This window comes from Jaculus jaculus, chromosome 1 (genome assembly GCF_020740685.1).
Source record: "Jaculus jaculus isolate mJacJac1 chromosome 1, mJacJac1.mat.Y.cur, whole genome shotgun sequence".
Lineage (NCBI taxonomy): Eukaryota > Metazoa > Chordata > Mammalia > Rodentia > Dipodidae > Jaculus > Jaculus jaculus.
In genome coordinates, this window is record NC_059102.1 from 150,403,132 (window position 1) to 150,423,147 (window position 20,016).

Sequence of the window (20,016 nt, forward strand, 5' to 3'; positions counted from 1 at the left end):
GGTGTTGACTTCTCTGGAGAGCCTGCAGCAGGAGGGATGAGAGCCGGTGTAGCTGTTGGCCCATGCGTGCAAGGGGGCGGGGCTTCTCGGGAGGGGCTGGCTGAGAGGCAGCTGGCTGGACACCTGGCCCACGGTGCCGCCGTCTCTTCTGTGGGAACGAACATCAGACCTGGAAACTTGCCGGCCTTGTACACGGGTGGCGTGCCCACCCCAGCCATTCTCTTGTGTCTGACCTCAGGGAGGGTGAACCATGTGCTGCCGGGCTAAGCTCAGTATTGCCTAACCCTCCCACCCCCTGGTGAGGTAGGGCCCTGCCCTCCCGGGCCTTAGCCCTCTGTCTTGGTTTAACTGTCTGTGGTATACGGTACCTATCTGGGCCATTGCCAGCCCAGGTCTCCCTCCTGACTCCGAGGGTGCTCATTGGCCCTTAGCTTCCTCTACCCAGATGTGGGAGAGGAAACCTCCCCAGCCATAGTCTTGGGGACCTGGGCATCAGTGGGTGAACTCCTCTGCACCGTCAGGGGCGCTGAGCCTGATCATGTCTCCCCAGGTTGCCTTCTCCAGGTGTGCTTAGCTCCTTGGGTGGAGGGTTTGAGGCCTGAATGCCCCTGGATGGACCCAAACTTTGGCTGTGCCATCCCTGAGGCATCCCTCAGACAAGACCAGGGACAGAGTGACCAGAGCCTGCAGTGGCCCTGCCAGGTGCCTCTAACTGCAGCTGGCAGAGGGGCTGAGGACTAGCGCAGGTTCCCCGGGCTGCGGACCCACCTGGTATTTGATTAGCATGTTGAAGAATTCATCGCCTGGCTCCTGCGGGTCCCCATCACCTCGGAGGTGCCCTACATTGTTGAGGGTGATGCGGAGCCCCGGCAGGCTGCCCACGCTGGCCCTCTGGTCATCCAGTCGGCGGCTCTGGGAGCTGGCAATGAGGTCAAAGAGCTCCTCGGTCTGGGGCGAGGCTGTCACCGAGGGCTGAGCTGTGGGGGGAAAGAGGGTGAGGCCTGGAGAGGGGCTGCTGGGAGTCCTGCCTGACTCTCCTCACTGGGGACGTGGCCCCGGGGCGTTTCCCAACAATCATGCCACTGTCTTGACTCCCACCCCTGCCTCCCAGGGCTTCCAGGAGGTGACAGGAGAAAGCCTTGGTCTCCCACACGCTCGGAGGCCGACATGGCATGTTCCGGAGGGCGGGGTAATTACATGCTTCGGGGACAAGTGTGGGGGGTAGCTCTTAGTGACAGGGGGCGCTTTGCAGCTGGTCTGTCTCACCCCTCAGAGGCCCAGCTTGTTATGGGCTCACGGGGTCGGCGCAGGGTCTGGCTGGCAGGACCCCTAGCCCTACGCTTACCGGCTCGCTCCTCGGGGGTGGGGGCAGCCGTGGCCTCTGCAGCCCCGGCCTGGCCCTCCTCTAAGGGACAGCGCTGGTCGTCCATGCGGCTGCTCTGGAACTTGCTCAGCAGGTCAAAGAAGTACTCCTCGTCAGAAGAGGGAGCCCTGGGGATGCTCTGGGGCCGGACAGAGGGTGTCAGTATGGCGCTCAGCCTCCAGTCCCTCGGACTCTCGGATGCACTGGTGGGGCTGCCCACCCTGGCCACACACATTTTTGAGACTGGCACCGAGGTTAGGATTCTCCTAGGGTACCACTACCCTCAACACCCCAATGCCCCAACCCTGCCCTGCCTCCTTCTGTGGCTGCCGCATCAGGCAGCTTGTCACCTCCCTACCTTGCTGTGGCCACAACCTGAGCCCAGAATCCACCCAGACTGACTCGGGTCAGACGCCACCACCTCTAGCGAGCCTCCCATGCCTTCATCTGGACCCTGTCAGCCCTATACCCAGCTCCACTTGTGCCTGGCCATCAGCCCGGCTCTCTCCAGCTGGATGAACAGGCATCTAACTAAACAGAGCTTGGCAAGAAGGGGGTTGGGACAGCCACTAGATATACGTGGCCTGAAGTAAGCAACCCGAGAGCAATGGCGGGTGGACCTAGAGGTGCCAGCAACGTCAGGTCACACTGCTAAAGATAAGGAGCCCCAGGCAGGGAGGTGAGGGCTCTGGCCTTCTACCCCATTCTAGTCCTGGACTGGTGACAGGTTCAGAGAACAGCAGACGTGGGGGGCTAAGACCCTGGGCTGTGAGAGAAGGAACTAAACCCCAAGGGCCTCACTCATGTCCCAGGCCATTGGCTGGGATGTGGCTGAAGTGAGAGTGTGGGTGGAGGAAAGGCCTGGGGTGGGTGGACACAGGGAAACACCCTGGCACAGGGCTCATCCCAGAGCAAGGGGAGCTTTCTGGAATCCATGCCAGGCTTGAGAACCGGGGCCTGACAGCTGGGCAGAGGGCTCCAGGAGCTGCTGTCCATCAGTGTGTGAACATTGGGGTGGGAGTCTCGTCTGAGTCCTGGTCAGAGCTGACTGACTGGAGGGCACACACCTGGGCTCAGGCAAGACCCCAAGGGTGGCCCGAGATGAAGCCAGAGAGCCCCGAGTTTCAGTGACCTGCGGCAAGGTGCTCTCTGCCTGCCTCAGTTCACACCTCCTGAGGTAGGGGCATAGCTGTGGCCTGTCTTCTAGGCCTGGGGTCTGAGGCTGACAGTGGGTGGACCAGGTTCCAGAACTATCTGCTACCTGTGTGGACAGAGCTTGTGCCTGTCTCCAATCCACACCAGTGGGCCAGAGCAAGGGAACAATGACCAGGGAAGCCTGGATCTGCAACATCGTGGCCTACTGTGTGCATTCCCAATGTGCTAGATGGCCCCAAGAACAGAAAGGCCAAGTGACCTATCCAAGGTCACAGAGTGGCAAGAGCAGAACTGAGGTCAGGTCACAAGCAGGCCAGGCAGATGGCCTGGCTTAGGTCTGGGCCCATGACTGACGGCCAAGAGGATGGGAAGGAGGGAATCAGGGGCAGGACGGCACATAGAAGGAGGGAGACCCTAGTGGCTCTGGGGCTTCAGGTTGTCCCCATTCCACCCCAGGCTTTGGCCCCCTGCGGTCTGAATCTAGCCTACAGCCCCTGCCTGCCCTGCTTGAGTTAGGAGAAAAGGGAAAGTTGGCAACCAGAGCCTTGGACAGGGACTGCAAGCACTTGGGTGGAGCCCTAGGACCGTGCAGGCCCAGCAAAAGCCAGCCAGTACCTCCCTGAGGCTCCCTAGAGGCCTGTACTCCTACCCAGAGGAAGATATCTGGCCCCAGCAGTGGGTGGTTCAGGGGTGCCCCACAGGGAGACACTGCTCAAGGGATGCACTTCAAGAACCTGGGGAGAGGGGCAGCTAGATGTCCTAGAAGAGCCACCTAGGGTCCTAGACTTGGGACCCACTTTCACTCTCATACAGCCCTCCCCATCCTGAGCCAGGGGCCATGTCTTCAGGAGTGAAAATTTACTTTTGCCGGACAGGGTTGTGGGGCTAAGTCCTAGGTACAAAAGACTGGATGGCAAGAGCCCCCACCCCTCATTCTGCTCAGACGATGACCAAGACCACAGGCCCCTGTGGGTGGATATGGTGAGAGGCCCATCCCAGCCCCCTTTGCTTCAATCTCTTCCTTTGCCTCCAATCTTAGCTCTTTCCCGAAGGCCCAAGTCCCTCCTGAAGTCGGATTGCAATCACTCCTACTTTAGGCTTAAGCCCAGCTCCCCCCAACCCACCCCCACTGACTGACATAGGGCCCCCTGGACGCCAGAGACCCACACTCACGCCAGATCACGGGCTTCCTCCAACAGGAGCTATGTGGACGCTAGGCCACATGCAGCCCAGGCAGGATGCCAAGATGCTGGGCACAGCTATCACCACCTGCCTGAAGTGCCAAGTGCCGCCTCGTTGCCTCTGCTGGGACCCACGGTGTTCGCCTGATGCTTAAATAGGAGTCTGGCGAAGGCTGGGCCCTCCCAGCACCCGCCCTCGCGCCCTCAATCAGCGCGGCTCACGAGCACACACACTCACATGCACACGCGCGCTCCTGCTTCGTAAACACTGAGCTGGCTTCCCCCAGTTCAGCAGAGTGCACCCCTCGCAGCCTGTGGGCGGTCCTACTGAGGGCTGTGGGGGTGGACAGCTTGCTTGAAGCCCTTTCCCACCCGGCCCCAGAGTCCTTGGGCTTCCTTCCAAAGCCAAAAGCAGACCCCCCCCCCGGCCCCTCTGAGAGGTGTCCCCTTCCTTAAGCCCTGATCCTGAGGCCGTCCACTTCAGACAGACTTGCCCTTCGCACTCTGGCCCTGGGCATCAGCAGGGTGGCCTGGCAACCTCCCCTGCTGACCCTGGCCTCAACTCAACAGCCTTCCTGAGCCCAAGAAGAAGGGGTTGCGTGTTCCCTTCCCAGCTCTGTGACAGAGCAGAGGGGAATGGAGCAGGGCCGGAGGCAGTCGTCGGCAGGCAGGAAGGCTTCAGCCAGCCACAGTGCGCCACGAGTACCACCCAGAGCAGCTGCCTCCGGCAGGCAGGCTGCTGCCTGAGCCCATGGGGGGGGGGGGCGGGGTAGGTTAATCTCTAGAGCCTCTGGACTCCAGTGTTCCACATGCAGGTTCACATGGACCCCTGAGCCTGCATGCAACCTCTCTTGTGCTCCTTGGCCCCCACCAGTTCTCACCACCTGGAGATACTTCCCAGCATCCCCACCCTAGGCACAATGGACGCCTGTCAGCTGAGGCTGGCCTCACTGACCACCAGTCTGTATCCTCTGACCACTCAGCTTTCAGTCCGCCAATCACACCAACTCTGTGGGCTGTCACAAAAGCTGAGCACGCCCAGAAGGGACCCTAGTCCACCAAGGACCTGAGTGCCCAGGCCGAGCTGTAGGTCCCTGAGCAACACCAGCCCTCTGCTGTCACATGGTGCCCAGGCCAAGCTATAGGTCCCCGGGCAATGCCAGCTCCCTCCCTGTTGTCTTCCTCACAGTACTGGCCACCCAGCCATGTCCCCCAGTGGTACCATGCCACAAAACCAGGAATGGAGCATGTCCCCCACTGTCCTGCACCCAGTGCTTGCAAAAGATGCCTCCATCTCACAGGACCTACCCTGAGAAAAGTGTAGCATTCATACTGGTCCCCTCCTGGCCCAGGAGGCACCTACCGTACGAGGCACCTGCACTCGGACGTCAGCACTGTCCAGTGGGGAGTGACTGCCCTCCCGGGGCCTCCTCTCAGCAGCGTCCAGCCCTTCCTGGTACTTCCTGCTCCTCATGGGGAGGGGGAGTGAGTCCCTACCTGGCCCCCGCCAGTCCCCAGCATGGTGGCTGTCTCCATTCTGCTCCTAGGGAGGGGGAGGCAGGCTGGATGTGGGCTGGGGCAATTTAGAACCAATGTCCCCTCCCAGAGGACCCTTAAAAAAAAACAGTGGGGCAGGGGCAGTCCTCCTCACGTCACTGGTTCACACAGTAGGTACTCAGTCTCTAGAAGAGGCCAAGAGGGCACAGGACAGGGCGGGATAGACAAACGAGGGCTATTAATTCACTAAATGTCAACTTTCTTATGCTAGGCAGTGACACTGACCATGGGTGCCCCCGAGCCCTGACCCCATCCTCCAAAGGCTATCCACAACCAAACCCACCAGGGATCAGAGAGGTCAGGCAGCTGCTCAGGGCCATGGGACACTCACACTGCCACCCCCCCCCTCCAAGACACGTTTGCTTGGTGTTTGCCGATTGCCACCAGCTTCTCACGACTAATGGCTTTGTCTCCCCCTTTGGGCACAGAGTCCAGTAAGCAGGGAGCAGGCAGGAGCCCAGGACACGGCAGCCAGGAGATGGATCAGTGGGGTGGGGGTAGCAGATGCTCTGGGGCCTCCAGCCACTGGTGGGGGAAGGGACATTTATCTCACAGGGGACAGAGCTCAACTAAGGTAGCGATAGCTTAGCAAACACCACACACGAGGCTCATTAACTCAGTGTCCACATGCTGGCCATGTCTCCGCTAACATCTGTTCCGCACCCCAAGCCTGGCTCACCCGCTCCAAGGGGAGTCGCAGCAGATCCCAGGTCTCGGCACTCAGCCTTTGCGTCCTCTTGGGTCTGGCCCCTGGAAGACAGAGAGAGGAGGGCATACTGACCTCACCCTTAGATGGCACATGGCATTACAGTGCATACCCTCCACAAAGCCAACTGATCTCTCCCGCCTCACCTGAACCTGCCTGGGGCAGAGGTAGGGAGAGGCCTCTGGGGCTCAGTGGGGGCTACTGGGGTGGTGCAATGAAGATGGCCTCGGCTGAGCCCCACTGTAGGGCCTTCCTCTGGGTGATCTGGCCCTTGGCAAGGGTGATGCTGGGCACTAGGCAGCTGGAAGTAGGCAAGGCCTGGCAGTGGTATGAGTCAAGGCCTCTGCCCGCCCATGCTGCCCACCTCACAATGTCACGGGCCCCCATGTCCTCAGCCACCTAGCCTGAAACCGCCCAGCTTCGGCCTCAGTGGAGCCACCAGCCACTGCCGAGGTTTCATCTAGACCTCTACCTCTCTCTCTTTTTAAATTTATTTATTTATTTGCAAGCAGAACGAGAGGTAGAAGAGACCCAGACAGAGAGAAACAGAGAGAGAATGGGTACACAGGGGTCCCAGCCACTGCAAACGAACTCCAGATACCTGTGCCCCTTGTGCATCTGGCTTACGTGGGTCCTGGAGAATCGAACTGGGATCCTTTGGCTTTGCAGGCAAGCACCTTAACAGCTAAGCCATTTCTCCAGCCCAAGACCTCCATCTCTTGGTTAGGGCCGAGAGTGGCTTGGCCCTAGGCCCCGGGTACCAGCAGGCCCTTTCCCAACTCACACAGACAGCGCCGGGTAGGGAGTTGAGGATGTAAACCTGTCTCAAGCGGCTGCTCAGGCCTGGCCCAGAGAGAACCTGCCTGGCAGGACCCATCAAAGCAAGGAAGTAGGACTCGCCAGGCAGCAAACTCAGGATGGAACCAAGATGTGAAGAGTGACATGGACAAGACAAAACCCTGGGGAAGGGCCAGCGTCAGCTCCCGCCCCGCGAGGAGGTGGCCTGTGAGAAGAGGATTGTGACCAGCCACGGAAAACGCAGAACACTCCAAGTGGGAGATAAGAGTGGAGAGTGCCTGGCAATGTGAGAGCCTCTAGCCTCTTCCTGCCTGAGATGACAGCACAGCGCTCTGTCAGAGAGACTACGGCCTCATCCTACAGCCTGGAAGACCTGCCACCATGCCCGCCCATGAGGACACTGTGTTTCCACCTCTCACCAAGTCCTCTCTCCATCCCTCTCCCCAGACAGCTGCTGGATACTGACTACCTGGGAAGAGCTTGCACAGGGACAGCCAGCCCTGACATCGGTGAACACTGGGGATCAGAGCTGGCACCGTCCCACGGTGGTCACCTCCGCAGGGTGTTGGATGAATGGGGAGGCAGACAGGTATGGGCAGCTGGCCAGCCAGACACTCAACATCCTGACCACGGCTGCATTCGAGGCCAGAGCGGGCAGTTGGTATCATCAGAGTTGGTAGCACTCAGGCCCCAGCAGGGAGCAGAGGGCCTAGCCTTTGACCTTGGACTCTCTGGGCACATACCCACCAGCGCACTGTCTCTAGAGCAGCGCATGCCAGCTCAGATGTTGGTCCCTGGGCCCCTTTAGAATACCTGGGTCCTGTGAAGAAGGTCAAGGGCATCACAAGCTCCTCCTAGCCCTCAGCAGGGCCCCGACTGCATTAGGAGCCGGAGCAGAATGTTCTTAGACAGAGAAGGGACTTTGCAAAGTGGTACAGCTGCCTCAGGCTCCCAGGGTGTTTGCAGGCCCCACCCTGCTGACGAGAGCAAGTGAAGCAGATGCTGGTTGGGCAGTGGATGTCTGGGACTATCAGTCTGGGGAGTTCAAGACCATTCATCCAGTGGTAGCCAAGGACTAGTTTGGGGAGCATTTGGGCTTTGGAGGCGCCTGTTGAGTAGCAGGGTGTGGTTTCAGTAGCAGAAGGCAGTTCTGGCTATGCCTCACGGCCAACACCCACTGAACCTGTCCATGTCGTTTGCTCAAACTATAGATATCCACAGGTGGTCAGGATGAGGACAGCAGCAGAGCAAGCCCACAGGTTTGGGGCCCAGCATGGTCCCTGAGGCCTTCAGCCTGTTGGCTTCAAACCAGTCCAATATCAATGACCAGAACTCAAGAATCAGTGACTTGGGCTGGAGAGATGGCTTAGCAATTAACGTGCTGGCCTGCAAAGCCTAAGGACCCAGGTTTGATTCCCTAGGACCCACGTAAGCCAGATGCATAAGGTGGCACATACATCTAGAGGTTGCAGTGGCTACAGACCCTGGTATGCCCATTCTCTCTCTCTCTCTCTCAAATAAATAAATAATTTTTTTTAAGACCTGGAGGGCTGGATAGCTGGCTTAGCGGTTAAATGCCTGCCTGTGAAGCCTAAGGACCCAGGTTCAAGGCTCAATTCCCTAGGACCCACGTAAGCCAGATGCACAAGGAGGCATATGCATCACAGTAACTGGAGGCCCTGGTGCACCCACTCTCTCTTTCTATCTGCCTCTCTCTCTCTTTCTGCTACTCTCAAATAAATAAATAAAAATTAAAAAAAAAAAAACTGGAGCTGGAGAGATTGCTTAGTGGTTAAGCCACTTGCCTGCAAAGCCTAAGGAGCCAGGTTTGATTCCCCAGTATCCACGTAAGCCAGATGCACAAGGTGGTGCATGAGCCTGGAGTTCGTTTGCAGTGGCTAGAGGCTCTGGTGCACCCATTCTCTCTCCCTCTCTCAAATAAATAAATATAATAATAATAATAATAATAACAACAACAACAACAAGTGACTTGGGCTAAGGAAGGTACAATACAGAGAACGGGTGGGTGAAGGCCAGGGCTCTGAGGAAGCCAGCCTTGGGCCCTACTTCCCAATGGAGAAGAACTAAAGTGGCCTGGTGGGAAGCAACCACCTACGGGACATCTAGGGCTACATGCAGAAGACGCAGAGAAGCCTGACAAGGCAATCGCCAGGCAGCCACTGCACACACCCCGAGTACCCAGGCGGCTCCCACCCGCTGCCTCTCCCAAAACAAGTAGCCCACAGTGGGGTCCCTTGGCCCAGCCCCTTCTCTGTGGTGATCAGGGAGTCTCTCCCCTGCTGTTGAAATGCTTTTGCCCCTTCGTCCCCACCCCTAGCACATTTGGGCACAGACAGAACTGTGGGGCACAGGCCAGGGATGGGAACGAGGACCTACTTTCTGAAATGTCTACTCCACACCCAGGTTAGGAGAGGAGGTCTGAGGAAGAAACGACACACGTGGCATGGGGGCATTACTTGGGTCCCCCCGTCATGTACCGCTGGAATTATGGGAACCAGTCTGCTACACAGCCAAGAGGGTTCTACACTCACCATACCTGGAGAAAACCCAGCTCCATCTCGTGCCATGTGCCACCAAAGCTCTGTCTCTGGTTTGCCCCCTAGATCTCTGGGGGCAAAGACTTGGTTTTCCCCACTTGTCTGCTGGGCCTTGGGCCCTCCACTGCGATGTGGCAGGAGTGGGCGGGCCACAGCAGTTACCCTTCCGAGCCACAGCTTGCAGATGGCCCCTGGGTGGGGCCCCCTCACAGTACACAGACGGGGAGGGAGTTAAATGCATCCTCTGTCTGGAGCCTCCGAGGTCAGGTCCAGCCAATTCTAACGGCTGCGCCCCACTGGCTGTGCCGTCCCCACTGGGGGGCCTCGGCCCTGGCCCCACTTGTTTGGTTTCCTGTCCTTCCCACCTACAGGACAAGGCCCCACCCTCACCAGAGGCAGACTGTCACGGTCCTGGGCAGGTTTCTGACTTCTATGCCTGAGGGGGAGCCATTCAAGACCCTAGGTTTCTGACTTCTATGCCTGAGGGGGAGTCATTCAAGACCCTGAGACCGTGACCCCTGTTGAAGTCCACCTTCCCAGACCACATCCCAACCCCAGGCCATGGCCGTTCCTCCTGCCAGCTCCACATCACCAGATCCGGCATGTGAACCCTTTTAGCTCACCCGTTGGGAGCTGCATCACTGTCCCTTTGCCTGGCACTTTAGTCCCTCGGCCCTGACAGAGATGCAGAAGGAAGCCAACCTGAGGTGCTTTCCCCTTTGCTGGACCTTCCAGACGCGAGATCCCGCCATCGGCGGCACACATCCCGTGCCGCAGGCTCCGCGCTCTGGGCCCCCGGGCTGGCTGCTGCCGTTCCGCACACTGGTGAGCCTGCCTCCCACAGGGGGCCTGGGCACAGTGGACAGAGCCAGCACTGGAGCTCCCAGCCCACGCTGTCCCTCAGACACTCACTAACCACACCCCTGTCCTAGAAATGGCCCAAAGGGCCCCAGGGCAATGTTTTCCCTAGGACCTTGGCAAACTGCTACAACTGCCACCATGTTAGAGCCCAGAGGATGAGAGGACCACAGAACTTAACCAAAGCAGGGGGAAGGCAGAGAGATGGCTTAGCGGTTCAGGTGCTTGTCTGCAAAGCCGAAGGGCTCATGTTCAACTCTTCCGGCCCCATGTGAGCCAGACACACAAGGTGGCGCCTTCAACTGGAGCTCATTTGCAACGGCTGGATGCCCTGGCGTGCTCATTCTCTCCCCTCTTTGTCTCTTTCTTTCTCTCTCCCCCTCTCATACATATATTTAAAAGTTAGCCGGGCATGGTGGCGCACGCCTTTAATCCCAGCACTCGGGAAGCAGAGAGGTAGGAGGATCGCCGTGAGTTTGAGGCCACCCTGAGACTACAGAGTGAATTCCAGGTCAGCCTGGGCTAGAGCGAGACCCTGCCTCGAAAAACCAAAAAAAAAAAAAAAAAAAAGCAGAGGGAACACAGCATGTGTGGGAGACAGGACAGCCCAGGTCCACCTCGAGGGCACACAGAACCTCTTTCTTACACTCTCTCCACACCCCTTCCTGCACCCTGGATGGCATGGTCAAGGCTGGCCACAGGCAGGCAGGGTCCAGGGCAGCTACATAGAGGGCCTATGCAAGGGGAGCAGCGTGTAGGAAGGTACACAGGGACAGCCTCAGGCTCCTCTGCTGGGTGAGAACCCCACCCGCCCGCAGGCAAGTAAGGCTACATACGCCCAGCCTCAAGTTCCACAGGGCTGTCCTTGGGCTACACAGAGGTCTCTTGTTTTCATCAAGTCAGGAGAGGCTCACTCAAGTCCGGCACATTGGTCTGTCTTGCTTCAAGCCTACCAGTTTAGCTACACCCACAGCATGGGTCACGCCCACTGCACACACGCACATGCGCACCACTACAGGCCCACAGCGCCTGTCTCCCCCCCCCCCCACTGCCACCTAGGTCACTCGCATTGTCACAAGCTCATGGGAGCGGGGAAGAGGTGGTCTCACGGCCACACAGGCTACACCCACCACATGCAAAAAATGAAATGCCATAGCTGCCAGGCCACACCCACCAACATCAAGGCCATGTCCCCTGGCCCTCAGCATCAGCTCTCTTAGCCCCCCCTTCCTGCCTTGTCTTGACCTGGCTGAGTTCTCCCCAGCCCCAGGAGGCTCTGGTCTGCAGTTAGAGGCCTTTGCTGGCAGATGAACAGTGTCCCCCATGAGGAAGCCCTTTGGTGACTCCTCCATACCAGAGTTCAGCTCCAATCCAGATCTACCCTGCTCCCACCCAGCTCACCTGAATCGGGGGGAGCTCTCCTCCGGAGCCACCCAGACTCTCAGGGCACCAGCCTGCCTCCAGCAGCTGCATCCCAGGGCTGCGAGACACCAGGATCCCTCACCCCCCGCTGTCCTCCCAGAAGGATGGATTCTTCCCTAGCATCAACGGCTGCTAACCACTGGCAGCCCTGTGGGGAGGAGACTTCCGGGGGACCCAGCTGGGAAGGGCCTGGCACACAGGGCAAAGCAGGGGAGCCAGTGTGAGGAGGACAGAACCGCCTTGTCCCCTGGCCAGGGAAATGGCCCCCCTTTTCCTTGGCTCAGAAGAGACGAGTCAGGATGCAGAGTTGGCCGCCTCTGCGGGAGTCTTGCCAGCTGTCCGGCCCTGGCCAGGGGACATAGCCTGGCGGCTGTGCCAAAAGCTCTCTGAGCTACCCACCCTGGGAAAATCCCAGCCAGGAGTGTAACTGGGGTGGCTCCATCTTCCAACCCATCCCACTGCCATCAGCTACCGTACTCCACGCTACATGAACTGGATGAGGGTCCCAGAAGGCTTTCTTTCCCTCTACCCTCAACCCCCTTTGCCAGCACAAATTGCGGTGAGAAACTCCAGGCTTGGTACACTAGGGATTCCGACCGTAGCATACATCCCTGTAGGGGGCCCTAGAGGCTGGGGCCCATGTATGGTGTCCCCAAGAAAACACAAAGGGGCTGGGGCTTGATTCTGGGCCTATTCAGGAATTAGTGGGCTAGGCTTTGTGAGTGAGTCTGCTTCCACCCTAAGGGCCATGCTTCAGGAAGCCAGCTCAGCAAGACACCTTGGACTCCCCTTCCTGCTGCCTCCCTCCCTTGTATGCATTAATCTGTTTGTTTTGTGGGGAACATTCTGACCCTCGGTGTGCTGTGTGGCTGATGTACATGGGATGACCAGCAGTCTGTGAACGAGGTCACTGGAGCGGCCTTTCCTGATTAGTACCCCAGGCAGGTGCGCAACGAGACTCGCTCTAGCCTCCGCAGCCCCTCCCACATGGGACTATGACCAGGAGCTCTGTAGCTCCTGCTGCTGGGCTGTCTGGGGGGCGCTGTGGGGGTGAATAGGAAGTGGCTATCTCCTGTCCTTTGTGCCATCAGCTCTGTGGTGCACCAGGGTCATGGTGGGACTCAGGATGTCCACAGGTTCTTGTCAGGGACAGTGCAGGGACATCATGCCTTTGCCCACGTTGTTTCTGTCTGCTGAATGCTCATTTCTGTCCCAACTCTTCCAGTCTCCCCTGATGCTTGATTTGTCTCAGTTCCCCAAGACCTTGGAGAACTTTTTTTTTTTTGGAGGTAGGGTCTCACTCTAGCTCAGGCTGACTTGGAATTCACTATGTAGTCTCAGGGTGGCCTTCAACTCACAGCAATTCTCCTACCTCTGCCTCCCAAATTCTGGGATTAAAGGTGTGAGCAACCACACCCGGTAGGACATCTACATTATGGTACCCACTCATCCACCACACCCACAAGCAGGGCAGCAGTTTCTCCTGGGCCCAGGGCTAAGATACTCACATGGAATGGGATCCCGCTGCCCACTGGGTGGCTGGTGGCTTCTCTTACTGAGCAACTGTTAGCAGCTACCTTGCTTAGCAGAACCTACCCCATGTGCCCTGTGCCCAGAGGCCAGCACCAAGCTTGGGTGAGCAAGTGTTTCATCCTCTCCTATCCCTGGGCATCCTTCCTGCCATACCTCTGGCCAGGTGCGGCCCTAATTGTATCTTGGAGCTCATGATGAAGCCAGCCCCAATTCTTAGTCCCATGGACTCACCTTGAGCCTCATAGCCAGCCAGGTCTGGCTTCTCTGCGGCTGCTGGGCTGGTCAGCCTGCCCAGAGCCAGCTGTAGCTGCGCGATGTTCATGCGGGCTGTGAGCTCGCCATTGCGGTCCCCGATCTGCGTGAGCAAGGGCAGGAGAGTGGGCCAGTGAGGTTGTGGGATTTGCTCCCAAAGGATTGGAGATGATCCAGGACCCCATCCTTGGCCAATGACTTTATGAGTCTCGAAGGGGACCATGTCTCACTTCTCGAGGTAGAATCTTGGGGGGGGGTCTGTCCCAGGGTATCCTCAAGAGCCCCTAGTCTAACCCAGAAGTGCTCTAAGTCTTGGGCAGCCTGGTCCTGTATAGTGTGGAGCCTTCCTTCTCTAGCACCTTTGGGTGGGTGGTCTGGATTCCTGTCCTGGGGTATAGCTGTGTCAGCCCCAGGAGCCCATCTCCCCTTAGGCCTCACTAGTTTTGGGTTCCCAGCACAGGGACCTTATACCTGTGCTCAGGGCAACTTGGGGCTGACAACTCAGTGAAGGAGTCTCCAGACAGGGCCTCTGCCTTTCTGTCCTTCCCCACCACACCTGAATGCCCATGAGGCTTCTCTTGGTGTCATGGGAGTGCTAGGTCCATCCTCATAGCTGGGGAAGGCCAGGGTTCCCCAGATGCCCTGCACTGTCCACAGCTGAAGGGGCCCACGGGAGAGGAAGGCTTGGCTTCTCAGGGAGGTGTCTAGCTCAGATGTCTAGGGAAGGTGGTAGGACTATTGTGCCCTGGGCTGCCTCTGGGAGGTCCCCATTCCATGTGGGGATAAGGAAAGCGGGCTAGAGTCATGGGTCTCCCCACATGGAAACAGATGAGCACTCTAGAGGCAGAAAACAAGTCTTTGCTCCTTCCATTGACCCCCTGGCTCCTGCAGTACAGTTGAGCAGGAACTGGCCTCTCTGGACAGCAGGGGCAACCCCGGATGATACACAGAGGCACCCAGGGGAGGACCTGAGGGTGTGGCTTGGCTCACCTCCTGGGAGATCTGCAGGTGCTTCTTGGCGAAGGTCAGGGCTTGTGCCGGGCTCCCCATGGACACGTAGGCGTTCCCCAGGCTCCAGCACGCCCGGCCCTCACCCACCCTGCACAGAGGGAAACAGTCCACGCCTGCTCTTCTTGTCTTGCCTATCACCCTAAGTCCCTAAACAGTGGTGTGGGTCACTTTGGCATCCCCAGACCCAAGAAGCCCCAACACTTGGCACATGTCTCTCAGGTGACAGATCAGCACTCTTTGGCTTTTGGGACCTAACACCCCTGGCCCTGGCATAAGTGGTTATCAGCCATCTCCAAGGAGAAGCACCAAGCAGCTGCTCTCTCGTTCTTTCTGGCTGAGAGCGCTAACTCAAAGAACCCAAATGGGAACTGGAGAGAGGGCTTATTTGTTAAGGCGCTTGCTTGTGAAGCCTGAGGGCCCAGGTACAAATCCCCAGTACCCATGCAAAGTCACAGGCACAAAGTTCTGGAGTATCTGGAGTTCATTTGCAATGGCAAGAGGTCCTGGTGTGCTCATTCATATTCATTCTTTCTCTCCTTACAAATAATAATGATGATGATGAAGAATTCACCAGGGAGACAGAGGTAGGAGGATTGCTGTGAGTTCGAGGCCCCTCCCCGCCCCCGGACACTACATAATGAATTCTAGGTCAGCCTGGGCTAGAACGAGACTCTCCTTGAAAAAAACGAAAAGACCCCAAGTGTGCGACACAGCAATCAGTTGGATCAGAGCAAGGTGCCTGGGTGCCCGACTAAAGGCCTGGCCTGCCCCCTTGTGGCTGGAGTGGCAACCTCCCCTGAGGTTCACCCCACCCCACCGCTTTATTCTGAAGAAAGTGCCTTTAACAAACTGAGCCATCCCTCTATCCCTCTCAGCCCTTTAGTTTTCAACAGCTCTGAAATGCAGGCAAGCTAACGTTAACCATTCCAAAATGTGGCATCTAGCCCATCCATGCAGCTATGCGGCCACTACCTCCATAGAAACTTGCATGCAGGGCTGCCAGGGACATGAGATATACATATAAATATAGATACATATATACATAGTCATTCTATCTATCTATCTATCTATCTATCTATCTATCTATCTATCTATCTATCTATCTATCTACCTATCTATCTATCTATCTACAAGGGCGAGAGGGACACTGGCCTGGATAACCAGCAAAGACCCCAGCTCCTACCTAGGGATTCTGTGAGCCCCCACCCTACTCTCTAGCTTCCAGCATCTCTCACTGAGGGTAGACGGAGGCTTCTCAGCCAGCCCGTTTAGCCATGCAGCAAGCGGTTCAGTAGGGGAGCAAGGGGTGCCCACTGCAGACACCTCATCTCAGCCACGACAACCCAGCCCTCTTCCGGCCCAGCTGCCACCCATGCCCACACACCTGTCAGCCAGCTCTTGGGCGATGGCCAGGTGCCTCAGGTGGTACTCGGCGGCGCGCTCGTAGTCCTGCAGCAGCGTGTAGGTGTTGCCCAAGCTGTAGCAGGCCTGCGCCTCCACTGCCTGATCTCTGAGCTGTCGGGACAGCTGCAGTGTCTTCCTGTGCAGAGGAGAAGGGTCAGTCCCCATGGGGGGGTGGGGGCGCTGGGGTCTCCCTTGGCTGGAGAAGACAATGCTGTGGTTTCCAGCCTGGGATCCCACCAAGGGTGTCTATGCGCCCCCCCCCCCCAACCTCAGGTGGCCCTAATGCTTATCCCGAGCCACTGGGGAGGAGAGGCCACTCCCCTACTTCCGCTCTTGAGAGTTGCTAGGTCACTAACCCGCCTGCTCCAGTGCTCCTCCACAGGGGACCCAGGATGCAATGCTTATGGCTCGGACCCCGAGATGGGCAGGTAGGACTTGTGACACGGCCTGGTCCTGAGGCCTCTGCTCCACCTGGTGGCCGCTACTCGGGCCACTGAGCAGCTGACCTGAAGCCTTAAGTCTACCTGAAGTCAGGAAGAGGCAGCCTGGGGACTCTGCCTGGCTCCCCGGGAGGCTGAGTGGTCACACCCTTCACCATGGGGTAAGAACTTCAGTGGCCTGGTGTCCAGGGCAGGGGCTGCTTACTTATAGTACTCAGCAGCCACGTCGAAGCGCCCCAGGAAGATGTGGGCATTGCCCAGGTTGCTGTAGGCTCTCCTCTCGGCTGCCTTGTCTCCAAACTCCTTGGCAATGGCCAGGCGCTGTGGACAGACCCAAACCCAGGGATCACCGCACAGCCTTGGACCCTGAGGCGCATTAACCCGGGCTGCCTCTCTGCCTGGGGCACTGGTCCAATGTCTGTGTCCAGGACAGCAGACGGAAATCACAGGATCAAATGCAGAGGAAGCCAGTGGGTCAATAGAGCTCTCCTGCTGCCTTGCTCCTGCCCGGGACCTGTCCAGTACCCACCTCCTTGTGGAAGGTTGTAGCCTCCGTGAAGTTCCCCAACAGATAGTGGGTGTTACCCAGGTTACCGTAGGCCCGGCCTTGGGCTGCCCGGTCGCCCAGCTCCTTCACCAGGGATAGGTTCCTCCTAGAGGCCAAATCTGTGTGAGCCACGTCCCTCTCAGCACCAGGGAAGTGGCCACATCCTTCCCATACTGAAAGGTCCTGTGAGGCCCTCTTGGGGGTGTTCCATGGAAACAGGGAGGCTTGCTCAGGGCAGGTTCTTTGACTCTGGCATCATGTGAGCTTCAGGGCTGGGGGCTTGGTAGTCCCACCAGCACCTGACAGGTGGGTGTGGGGGCTTTGTGGGTGAGGGCAATTGGAAAGTGGAAGGGCTAGGTGGGGGGGGGGTTGTGCCCGGGGCTACTGTACAATCCCTCACCTGGCACACGTGGGCTCGGGGAGTGCATGTGGAACGTGGGAATGTCTGCACAAGCCCAAGCCCCGCTTGGTGGCCCTGGCCCACCCCACTCACTCGTAGAACTCAGATGCCTTGCGCAGCGTCTCGCGCACATCAGGTGGCAAGTGCCCAGGGTCCTGCGCGGTATTCCAAGACAGTTGCTTGCCCTTGGCGTGGTACACATTGCCAATGTTGTAGAGGGCTCTTGCCTCCCCAACCTGTAGGCGGCAGCGAGGTGTGGGGATGTGCTCCACAGCCTCGCAGAGAGCCCCACCCCAAGGTGCGCGTGCAGAGGCTATGTATGCCTTTTTCCCACCTACCACCCTTTCTGTTTTAGGTCTTCAGGGAAGGCTGCGGGGGGGGGGGGGGGGATCTTAGATCCACCCCTCGCTGTCAGGCCCTAGGCTCTGTCAACTAATTAATACTCAAGGGTAAGAGGCCCAGCAGGAGCCAGGAGTGGAGGCACAAGCCTTTAATCCCAGAACTCAGGAGGCTGAGGTATGAGGATCACCAGGAGTTTGAGGGCAGACTAGGCTACAGTGAGTGAGACTTTGCCTCAAAAAAATAAATAAATAAAATACGGCGGGGGGGTGGAGGAAGGAGGGTATTACCATGGGATATTTTTTATAATCATGGAAAATGTTAATAAAAATTGAGAAAATAGGGCTGGAGAGATGGCTTAGCGGTTAAGTGCTCGCCTGTGAAGCCTATGGACCTCGGTTCGAGGCTCAGTTCCCCAGGTCCCACGTTAGCCAGATGCACAAGGGGGCGCATGCGTCTGGAGTTCGTTTGCAGTGGCTGGAAGCCCTGGCGCGCCCATTCTCTCTCTCCCTCTATCTGTCTTTCTCTCTGTGTCTGTTGCTCTCAAATAAATAAATAAATACTTAAAAAAAAGTATATTTAAAAAAAAATTGAGAAAATAAATAAAAAAATAAAAACTTGAAGGAGCCAGGCATGGTGGTGCATGCCTTTGATGCCAGTACTTTAGAAAGCAGAGGTAGGAGGATAGTCATGAGTTCAAGGCCACCCTGAGACTACATAGTAAATTCTAGGCCAGCTTTAGCTAGAGTGAGACCCTACCTCAAAAATAAAATATATAAACACATGAAAAAAATAAAATAAAATAAAAACAATCCCGACAGGTACAGGAAGGACAAAGGGCTTCAGAAGGTCAACCACCTACCTTTGCCCCTTGCTCCTGAGCCAGCCACCTACCTTGTCCCCCTGCTCCTGGGCAATGTCCAGGTGCCGCTGGCAGCAGACAACAGCCTCGTCGAACCGGCCCAGGACCTTGAGTGTGTTGCCCAGGTTCCCGCTGGCCTTGGCCTCCCCCATGCGGTCACCAATGGTCCTAGAAGGCAGGAAGGAGTGAGATCCAGGACAGGAGCCGGCTGGGCCCTGAGCGAAGCAAGAGGCCGGAGACACCTGGCAGTTGGAGGGCCTGGCAGCGAGCGGACAGTTGACGCCACCCATTCATGCAGTCTGCCCCCCGCCACGCTGCCGGCCCCAGCTCTGGTCTGAGCGCTGAGAATGGGACCGGGGGATTCCATGGCAATTGGAGTAGGCCAGTGACGGCATGGCTATGGGAACGCTGTCCCCCATCTAGGAGGTCAGGGTGGCTGAGGAGATCACAGGGCACAGGAAGGGCCCTACAGGACACAGCATAGTACAAAGAGCCAGAAGCTGAGCCATACTGGAGATACTCCGGATTGGGAGAGACAAGGCCTTGGCAGGAGGAAGGCCATGCAGAGGATGGGGCTTGCAACCAGAATGGGGAGCTCCTGGGGTGGGGCTTAAAGCCAGGGCAAGGGAATACCTATGGAGGTGTTGAGAGTCACACGCTCGGGAAGACAGTCACAGAGGGAGCCAGCTGCAGGGACACATGCTCATACATGGGAACTGCCACACCCCACACAGACAGACACGTGCCTGTTTGAACACAGACTCCTAGGGGGCTGGTTTCCTTTCCTATCCCAGGCCAGGGCTACTTGCCAGGCTCCCTTGGGTTCCAAGAGCTTGTATGACAACTTCCTCTCTTCCCTTCCTGGGAGCTGAGCAGTGCCCACCTGGCCACCAGGCCACACTGGCATCAGCCTCCTTCCCACATGGCTCACCGTGCCAGCAGCAGGTCATGTTTGTGGAACTGCAGAGCGCGGGCATACTCCTTCAGGTAGAAGTAGGCATTACCCAGCTGGCTATAGATGGCACTCAGCGTCTTCAGGTCCTCTGTGCCCACCTGAACGGCGGCCTCGAAGAAGGCCACACCTGCCTTGAAGTCGCCTGCCTTGCATAGCCGCTCACCTTCCAGAGCCAGCTCCAGACACGAGGCCTCCATCCTGAGCAGAGAAGGGATGTCACAGCCTACCCCCCTGGAGACTCTGTGGCCACGCCAGGGAGGACATTCCTCGAAGGCTTTCACCCACATCACAGCTTCGCTCACGGGGAGATTCATACCTTACAGCAAGTACTGGGCCCAAGGGTGCCCCAGGTCAGCATACCTGCATGACCCAATACCTCAGTGTCTGCCTCTTGTCGCCAGGGCCCAAGCACAATGCCCGGATGGGAACTAGAGTCCAGAGGACCAGGAGAACCTCAGGCTGTGGTACCTGAGATGCGCTCTAGGGAACAGAAGCAGCCTCCATATGCCACCTGCCCCCACATCCCAGGGGCAGGGGCTGAGGGCACCAGGCACCTGTTGCTCCTGAGAAGCCCCTAGAGATCCTCTCATCCCCACCAAGGACACAGGGAGAGCTATGTGAAGACCTCACCCAGATCAGATCATCTATTCCTAGACTTTTTAGGACTGGACCCAA

General features: G+C 57.8%; 1 protein-coding gene across 8 annotated transcripts in view; it reads right to left on the reverse strand.

The window, feature by feature from the left end:
- Gpsm1 (G protein signaling modulator 1) overlaps positions 1-20,016 on the reverse strand; it is a 31,087-nt gene that overhangs the window by 1,983 nt on the left and 9,088 nt on the right. For 2 of the 8 annotated variants that reach the window (XM_045139233.1, XM_004654080.2), the window contains exons 2-13: positions 19,318-19,539; positions 18,419-18,554; positions 17,279-17,421; positions 16,768-16,891; positions 16,444-16,559; positions 15,779-15,934; positions 14,374-14,482; positions 13,363-13,486; positions 5,936-6,006; positions 5,063-5,242; positions 1,346-1,502; positions 769-977 (exon numbers count right to left, since the gene is read on the reverse strand). In XM_045139233.1, coding sequence (XP_044995168.1) covers positions 769-977; positions 1,346-1,502; positions 5,063-5,242; positions 5,936-6,006; positions 13,363-13,486; positions 14,374-14,482; positions 15,779-15,934; positions 16,444-16,559; positions 16,768-16,891; positions 17,279-17,421; positions 18,419-18,554; positions 19,318-19,538 — 1,746 coding nt within the window. In that variant the 5' untranslated portion in view covers position 19,539. Of the gene's footprint in view, positions 1-768; positions 978-1,345; positions 1,503-3,691; positions 3,830-5,062; positions 5,243-5,935; positions 6,007-9,312; positions 9,421-11,577; positions 11,722-13,362; positions 13,487-14,373; positions 14,483-15,778; positions 15,935-16,443; positions 16,560-16,767; positions 16,892-17,278; positions 17,422-18,418; positions 18,555-19,317; positions 19,540-20,016 lie in introns of those variants that run through there. The other 6 variants (XM_004654081.2, XM_045139259.1, XM_045139249.1 and 3 more) reach the window with 6 other exon arrangements.